General features: G+C 41.7%; 1 protein-coding gene across 3 annotated transcripts in view; it reads right to left on the bottom strand.

Annotated features, from left to right (window-relative positions):
• Window positions 1-6,482: 6,482 nt before the first annotated feature.
• The window catches only part of LOC135207292 (uncharacterized), a 404,100-nt gene continuing 401,301 nt past the window's right edge, over window positions 6,483-9,281 (bottom strand). For all 3 annotated transcript variants that reach the window (XM_064238964.1, XM_064238965.1, XM_064238966.1), the window contains one exon: window positions 6,483-7,123. In XM_064238964.1, coding sequence (XP_064095034.1) covers window positions 7,070-7,123 — 54 coding nt within the window. In that variant the 3' untranslated portion in view covers window positions 6,483-7,069. The remainder of the gene's footprint in view (window positions 7,124-9,281) is intronic.

Raw genomic sequence — 9,281 nt, 5'->3', positions numbered from 1 at the left:
AAGGAAAAAGTGTCCAAGGACCTGTGCGCAATGTCCTTTATGTAGATACTGGTAAAGGTGGTTTGACGATTCCATGTACTCAATACCAGCTTTCAATACCCTTTGAACTAATAGAATCTTTTTAAAAGCAATGAAGGGGCCAAAATCCCTGACATTATGAGCTCTAGGTTGCACTGAGTTGTCATCTACATTAGAACAACTAGACGCACTTCTGATAAACTCTCGTAGCCAGAATGAGATGGTATTCTTAGACACTTCTTTCTTCTTCTGGCCAGTACTAACAAAAAGCCTTCAACACTCAGGTCTGAGATATTGTGTTTGTTTTTAGACAGTGGCGAAGCGCCCTAACTGGACATAAAAGCACTCCACTAAGATCAACACTAACAAAATTGAAAAGGACTCCAACCTGTCATCGGGAACCATTGGGTTCTGAGTCTTAGCAAAAATTCCAAGACAAACTTGAAAAGCTACCAAACTCTGGCCTTTTGAGTGTTTCACTTTAAAAGAGAGGCAGTGAAGCTTCCCCACTCTTTTGGTTGAGGCTAGAGCAAGCAAAAATACTGTCTTGAGGATCAAAGCTTTATTTGGTGAACCCCGTAAGAGTTCATAAGGGGGACAAGTAAGGCTGCCAAGAACCAACTTCAAATCCCAATTAGGAGGCTTGAGTTCTTTAAGGGGACAGTACTGCTCTAAACTTCATAAAACCATAGAGATCTCCCATGAGGAAGATAGATCTACTCCTTTGAGACAAAGAACTAGCCCTAGAGCAGCCCTATAGCCCTTAACAGCTGACACAGAAAAAAAGCTTCTCCCTACGTGGGAAAAAGAGGAAGTTGGCTAGTACTTACTGAATAGAAGTTCCAACCGGAGAGAAACCCCAATGATGTCACCAATCACAGTAGACTACCCACTACCCCTGATACACTGCTGTTGATGATTCCTCGAGACATCTAGACATCTCTGATGCTGTTCTGCCAGAAAATCCTCTCACCTGCAGGAGATGCTGGATAGTCTCCAACTGTTCAGAGGGACTTACCAGACTGATGAAACCTCTCGACGTGGGGCAGGCAAAGAAGGTTGTGCAAAGGAAGAATCCCTCTCAGTACTTTGGTCAGCAGAGCTAGGTCAGGGTACCACTTAGCATGTAGCCACAAGAGAGCCACCATTGTCATTCTGAGGTTCTCGGAGATCACAGACCTGTTGATCACCTGACGAATCAAGCAAAATGGTGGAAAGGCTTAAACATCCAGATTGTCCCAGGGATGTTGAAGTGCGTCTTCTGCCGCTGCCCAAGGATCTGGAACTACTGAAAGAATACTTCCAATATCCTGTTGAATCAGGTGGCAAAAAGGTCCACCATTGGCCTTCCCCAAAGAAAGAACAGTATTTCTGCTACTTCTCAGTGTAAGGACCACTCTGTTCCCAAGACTTGATTCTGATGATTCGGCTTGTCTTTCACTATGTTCCTTTTACTTGGAATGTATCTGGCTGACAGATCCACCATGTGATCTACTGCCACTGATGTAACTGAACTGTCAAATCATGAAGATGGAGGGAGACTAGCCTGCCCGTTTGTTGATGTAAGCCACCTTTGTGGTATGTTGGACATCAAGACCACAGAATGCCTTCTTACCTGATCCTGAAAATCCTGAAGAGCTACTAAGGAAGCCACCTTCAGTTTCAGGATGTTGATGTGAAGTAGTTTCTCTTGATTCCACATGCCTGAAGTCAGATCTTCCATGTGAGGCCCCCATCCTTCAGTTACGGCATCTGAGAAAAGATGAATCTCCGGAAGAGGAGCATGCAGGAGCAGTACTATGGTCATGTTCCTGTCATCCAGCCACCATGCCAAGTCTCATCTCACCTCTTGTGAAAGAGGGACCACGGAGAATGGAAAATCCCTCGCTGGAAACCAGAATTCCATTAACCTCCACTGCAATGAGCAAAGGTGAAGTCGGCCGTGAGGAATGAGCTTTTCCAAAGATGACAGGTAACCTAAAACAAACTTTCCACTGACATGCTGGCTGTTTCCATTTCAATAAGAATGACTGCACAACTGTATTGAATTTCTCTATTTTTCATATGTGAACAAACCTTCGGTCTCAACAGGATAATTTCTAGCACCTAGCTGGATCTGGTTAAATCGCAGATGAAAGCAAGGAATCTTGTGAGATCTGGCAATGCGTGCATATATCGGGTGAAGAGTGATCAATGACCATGCACCCACGCCACTGTATCAGTCTTTTCTAACTGCCTAGATGAGAGTTGTGATTGACCTCTCTCGGCCTTTACCCGGTTCATTGCCCGTTTCGCTTGTGTTTTAGTGTGTGTGTTGGTGCTGTTATTATGGCTTCTTCTGTTCTAACTTGGCCTCGTCAACGTATGTGCCCTGGAACTCCAGGTTTTCCGTGTTCTCGTTTTTTGGCTTCGGCTGTGACCAACCCCCACGTCACTTGCAGTAGGTTTCGCTCTAACATTTGTACAATAACGAATCCCTGCACGGAATACCGTGCATGGCCTAGAGAGCAGTGAAAGTTATTTTATAGTACAAGGGAACATCGTAGGGTTTCTACTCTTCCTTCGTGGGAGGGTTTTTCTTCTCCTCTTCCCGATGCTTCGTCTTCTGCTGCGGTCACACCCCATGCTAGTTTTGTGCCTTTGTCATCCTACTTTTTCTTCCATTGATTCATTGTTGGAAGTATTGGGAGACCCTCAGGCTGATTTATGTACTAATGTCGCCCCTTCGTCCTTGGGAGCTAATTTGATTCCCAAGAGGGAGGAGGCTTTTTCATCAATTTCTTTTATTTCAGAGTCGGAGACATCCAAATGGCAGCGCTGTGGGGGGACGCTTGGTCTATGGGGTTCACCCTCCTTGGAGGGTTTGTTGACGCACTTCATGGATGCTCGCTACCCCCCTCCTCATGCTGTCCGGGCCCTCCCCCCTCCTCCTGGCCTTGTCTTCATGGGTAGCCGAGGTCAGCCATTTTGTATTGCTCCGCCAGTGACGATTGCTGCTTCTTCGAGTCAAAGGGAAGCCGTGGCATCAGCCCCACTAGTGATGTCACGGGGTCAGTCATTTTGTACCACTACGCCAATGGCATCTGCTTCCTGTTCAGATTGAGGGGAAGCTGTTACGTCATCACCGCTTGTGACGTCATCACCGCTTGTGATGTCACTTTCATTGATGACGTCACTCCCAGTCGTCTCCGCTGCACTGCCTCACTCGTCTATGTCGTCATTGTTTGCTGCCGTGACGTCATCTCTGCCATCCAGTTTGCTGCATCTTCCTTCCATGTCGTCAGACCTTTCTCTTGCTGATTCGTCTGAGGCTTTATGCCAGGTGGTTCTTGAGAGATTGGACTCTGTTTTAGAAGATAAGTTGGCTGTCATGTCGGCTGGGAGGACTGGAAGCAAGAGAGTTGCATTGCCCCTGCCTCCTGCAAAGAGATTGTGTAAGGAGCCAGTGCAGTCTTCCTCTCATTCTCCCCCATCTCCGCCGTGTCAGCGTATCAAGCATTGGAAGGCTAAGGACTTTGCCCTTTCTTCATCTGAGAGGGAGGAGCAACACGCCCGTCTTCCTGAGAGTGTTGGTGTATCGGAGTGTGTTAGTGTATCTTCCCCTGTGCGATCAGCAGTGGCTGCTTCGTCCTCTGCATTGAGTCATGAACGTGTTGCAGCTTCCCTCGTTGGTGCATGTTGCAGGTGAGTCCAATTTTCCTTCTCCAGAGCCTATTCATCGCCATAAGGATCTCAAGGCGCCTGTCAAGAGGTCGAAGGTTGTGAGCTCAGAGTTGGTGCAGCAGGAGTGTTTGCCTGCCCCTCTCCCTGGTACTTCCAAAATTCGACTCTGAGGGTTTCTCATTCTATCTCAAGTGTTCGGGATTCCTCACCGACACGTTTGTATGTCTGCACGCCCATGCCCATATGTGGCCATGTTAGAGAGTCATCTGTTGGGAGAGTGCGTAGTTATGTCCCTAGTGTTGTGGTTGGTTCATCGCGAGAGTTGGCACTTGGATCCAGCCCAGACAGGTTAGTTGGTGTTTCAGGCTGTTTGGCTGCTAGTTTTCCTGTTAATTTACACGAGGAAGGCGCTTTAAATATGCCTGCAAACCCTTCTCGTCGTAGGTCTACATTGCCGGAGCAGGAGGAGGGAGACACGCAAGTGTTTTTTTCTTCTTTTGCGGGAGTTGTTGATCTCATTCGTGGATTCAACAATTTGGAGAGTAGGACTCAGGCTCGGTCGTCTTACACTCCTTCCTGCTTAGAAGCCTTGCTGGGAGCTACACAGGATCCCATGTCATCGTTTCAACTTCCCTTGTCAGGGCACGTCCAGTCGGTCTTGCATAAGGTTAACGCCTCTGTTTCGGATCAGGATGGGTCGCTTTGCTCTAGGGGCTCTGCCAAGCTGCTACCCCCGCCTCTCATGAGGCATAGGAAGTACTATGCTACGAACTCTGCATTTCTGATGTTGCGTCATCTTAACCCGGACGTCATTCGTCTGAAGCCGGGATTGACTTTGGAGCAGGTGAGGTTGGTGGCTCCATCCTTGTCTCCACAGGATGCCTCAGCGTTGGAGTCTACGGCAGCCTCCATGTTGCAGATCGTTTCTTGGCTGGACTTCTGGTCTACGTTCATTGCCAAGATAGCTTCTGACAGGTCCCCAGAGGGGTTGGTGAGTGCTTCCTCTCTTGCCAGTTTGCTGCAGTCAGGAGGCAAGGCGTTTTCGTATCTGGCTCACCTCAGTGTTAATTTATGGGCTAACCTTCTCCTGATTAGAAGAGATGTGGCTTTATCCAGGATGGAAAGATCAGGTGACCCAAGAGTCCTTGCTGGCATTGAGGAATGGAGATCTTTTGGAGTCACAATTTCTGTTTGCTCGGACTGAGCTAGAGGATGCGATAGACCGGTGCCAGGCTGACACCAAAATTCTCTAACACACACTAACATATTCTCTTTTTCTCTCGAACAGTGTCATTTGCATTTCATTTACCATTTCAAAAGTTTTTAATCAGCTGCAGTATGTCGTCAAAAAGAAAGTTAACTTTGAATTAAAAGTGAATGTGATTAATCAGTATGGAGGAGGAAAAAGAAAATGAACAGTACCAGGTGACCTAGAACTTCCACATTCAACAGTCAACAATTAAAGATTGAGAACATGAAGCTGATAGAAAGTTTTGCTTCAATAAATTCTACTGTATTACGAAGCAAAGGAAAGGATCAATCAGTATGGAGGAGGAAAAAGAAAAAGGAGGACAATAGCAAGTGACCTAGAACTTCTACATTCAACAGTCAACAATTAAGAAATGAGAACGTGAAGCTGTTAAAAGGTTTTGCTTCGATGAACTCTGCTGTATTACGAAGCAAAGGAAAAGGTCGATCTGTGAAATGGAACAGTTATCAGGGGTGTGGATAGAAGACATTAAGCATCATTACTATCCAGGCAAAGGCTATAAGTCTGTTTCAGACCCTTAAGGAACATGCAGATGACGAATATCAGCAAGAATTCATTGCCAATACTGATGGGTCAAAAGGTTCAAAAGAAGATTTTGCTTAACAGTCGGGGAACAGGAGTGGAGATGAAGAGGCAGCAAAAAATGTTTGCCACTAGTTTTGATGAATTCATAAATGAAAGCAATAAAAGATTATAAAATTTAAAATGATAAAATTTACTATGCTCATTCTCATAATGAGCTTAATATAAACTTAGTAAATTTGAAAACCAATACATCACCTAAAGCATGAGCTTCACACGTGATATGCAAACATAGCAAAAGCGTTTTGTAACAGAAGTTGGCTTAGACCAAACTAAACATCACTAATGGCAATATACTTTCCAGTAGTGTGCTGAATTAGTAAGGTATGATATTCATCAGTCAACTAAAATAAGGTTAAACTGATTTGATTTTATCCGCAGTTACAACTGGCTTACCATTGAAGCAAATGAAGCGTGAATGCAAATATAGGGCAAGTTACAAATCATTGAGATGAACTGGAAAACTATTAATGCAATGAAATATAACATAAACAATAATAAAATATTTTCCTGTGTACTACTGTAGATATATTAAATAAGAATAAAGATAAAAAATAAGCTAAATGCCAAGTTTTTATGTAGAATGTTATAACTGATGAAACACCACAGGTAGATATAAACAGAAGGTAGGTTACATACACAAAGTGTTTGTGATACAAGGCAAAATGGGAAAATGATGATCACAGTAAGATTAAACCTACTGGACGGGCATGATCATTTGAGGTATAACAATACCTCCAGAGTGCAGAGCAGACAGCCTCAGGTGAGAATCAATATTTGGCACAATAAGAGTTTTAACAATTTTATGGGAAAATTTTCAGATCGCTTTAATGAGCCATAAATAACTAATGGCAACTCTGACAGTAGTTGCAAACTTACCCTTCTACCAATTTCAATTATTTCCTGTTCTGTACTATAGGCCACATACATTAAATCGAGAACAAATAGAGCACTTTCAGAAACTTTATTGAACACTGTAGCTACAAGATAACACATCTATTTTAGTGTATTTTAATACAGTTCATATTTAATGAAGCAATTCTCTCAATAATAAACTAAAAATTACTTCAAGAGATATTCTGAACATTGGGCATTCATCATAAAGTCTTCTTTGCAGTATTCCAAACCCTAAAACTGGATATGAGACAAATATAAAAACAAAATCCAAGCCAATTATGCTAACATATTCATTATGTGATAATGTTCTTTTAGTCTATTAGACTTTACGATTCTCTAGCCTAATTGCTATTAAAATTCATATTTTTAAAAATTATTAATCATATTTTGTAAAGAATACAACCAAACTATTTTTCATAATCAAACATTTGTTTGTAAACATGCTGTACATTAAAGTTCAGGGTATGCTACTTTCCTAAGAAAATTATTTACATAAAAATGTATATTTGTTTATACTCCTGAAGTAAAACAATGATTTATTTAATTCTTAAGGTACTGATTCACCAAAAATCAGGGAATGTCACTTATTATACCACTCAAAATTACCTATGAGGTTCCATCCTTTACATCCATTTCAGCTTAATATGGTGGATGATTATAATTAGGTGGGGGTGCAGATAAATTGTAGTAACCCTGTAAAAATATAAAATACATTTAGGAGATTAAAAGAAAATTTTTGCAATCATTCAATTTCATATATAAAAACCATACTTTTATTACACTACTATTTCAATCATGGTATTAAGACAGGCTAATTACTGAACTGAAATTACTTTGTTACTAGAGTCTTGCCACCACAACGAGACACCTTTGGCGTTGTGTTAAAAGATCTGCCCTGTTGCCAGTTTTACAAAAAACAACAACTGATCCATGTGTGACAGACCTTTGATTGTCTTTGAGACACACACTGAGGCCATAATTATAAGATTATAGGGGCTTTTCATTTCCAGGTACTAAATCTTAAAGTTGTCCGAGCAAGAGCTTTTTTATGGGGTAACATAGGCCCTCCATTTGCCTTTTCATATTAATTTTGTTATATGACTGCCTCTTCTTGGCTGTGAGATGACCAGGAATGACTTGTGAGTTGGTGTCAGTCACACTACACTTCAGTCAGAGAGAGAGACTATTGGTACATAAACAATTGTTTATTTTTTCACTCGTCAAACTTACTCTGTTATGCTTTATTTCATGTTTCCTTGTTCACCAATTTACTCTATACCTACGATATTAAGAATCAATTTAATTGTAGAAAGGAGTAATGCCTCCAGACATATACCTTGACCACCAAAAGTGGCCTCTGGAGAGAATCTTAAGCGGCTTATCCGTGGATTTATATGCACTTGGAACTGTTTGAAATATTGGCAACAGCACCAAATTGAGATGCCATATAGAAAATCTGATTCTGTTTTGTGTTATTGCATAAAAAAAACTTTATCAATCATGAACCTAAGTAATTGATTTAGAATTCTGCGTAATGGAAAAGAGGATATCTGTAATGGGAGAAATGGTTTTATCTCTCTGTTGTTGTTATAAATTTGGCAGATATGCAGAGATTAAACACACATGGGAAGACCCAAACAGCCCTGCCAGAGAGGTCTGGTCATTTTGGAAATACTAGTGACAAATTCTAAAGAGTGAGGCTGACTGGAGGGAAACCTCTCATTTGCCTGCAAGCTCAATCACATTTAGTCTGAAAAGCTGCTCAATTTCTGTGGTCAGAGGCAAGGCAGACATGGTACATATTCAAGAAACAATGAAATTGTGGTTTGTACAGAGATAAAAGCATTATTTCACAATATAATAAGTAGTTATTGCAGATATGAGCAGTTGCTAGCACCCATTAGTGTAACTCTTCCAGAATAGTTGCAAGAACCAGTAGGTGATAGGGCTACTAGTGTTGTGAAGTTAGATAGGGCTACTATGTTGTGAAGTTACAGTGAAAATTACTGGTAACAACATAAAACCTATCATACAATTGTTTTTAAGAACCCATTAACCACAATGAGCCTTTACTCCATGTGATACAGTCCCAGTCACAGCAACTTGAATAGTTTAATGCAGAAATTTCTTCCCATGGCCATCCAGCTCAGCCTCTGCAATTCTGCAAAGAAATGCTTCTCATTCCCATGTGGCTCCAGATCCTGACAAGTGCTGTGGTTGTCAAGATTTACACCAAGCATTTCAAAGTTTTTGTACTGTTATTCATCTCATTTTTAATTACTTCATTAGTCACATTCCCATTTAGCAATATTCTTAGGCAATTTGCATGTGAATAATTCTATTCTTTTAAACTTGCACAAGTGATTGGTGAGTTTTTTTGCTTTTATCAATTTTGACCTCAAGTTGGCAATGAAAGGTTGCTGTTGTTTTACTGAGTACTCATGATTTCACTATTTGATATACATAAATTCCTATTTTTATCCTAACTCGGTCCTTACTGTGGAATTTCTAGGTTGCCTTGCACTAAGTGAATTATTTTTATCATGTTGGGGCCAACAGCTATCATTATGGTGTGTGTGTGAGGGGGGCACCAAGCTTGATGGTTGGTGCTTGTGGTCTCCTTACCCTTTGGTAGTGCAGTGCCCTTACCTGTCCCTAGGCATAATCCTGCCTCTTAAATGTCATGACAGCTCTGAGCGGGATCTACTTCTATAGTCTTTACCTTTTGCTCAGATGTTTCGCTCTCCATACTACCTTCCTGTCACACTGTGAAAGCTTTTTAGGTTTCTTTGTCTGCTGCTCCATCTATATCTTCCAGGCCTCTTATTACTAGCTGTTGCATATTCATCCA

The sequence above is a fragment of the Macrobrachium nipponense genome, chromosome 32 (genome assembly GCF_015104395.2).
Source record: "Macrobrachium nipponense isolate FS-2020 chromosome 32, ASM1510439v2, whole genome shotgun sequence".
Lineage (NCBI taxonomy): Eukaryota > Metazoa > Arthropoda > Malacostraca > Decapoda > Palaemonidae > Macrobrachium > Macrobrachium nipponense.
The sequence above is the reverse complement of the archived record's forward strand: the minus strand, read 5'-3'. Positions and strand labels throughout refer to the sequence as shown.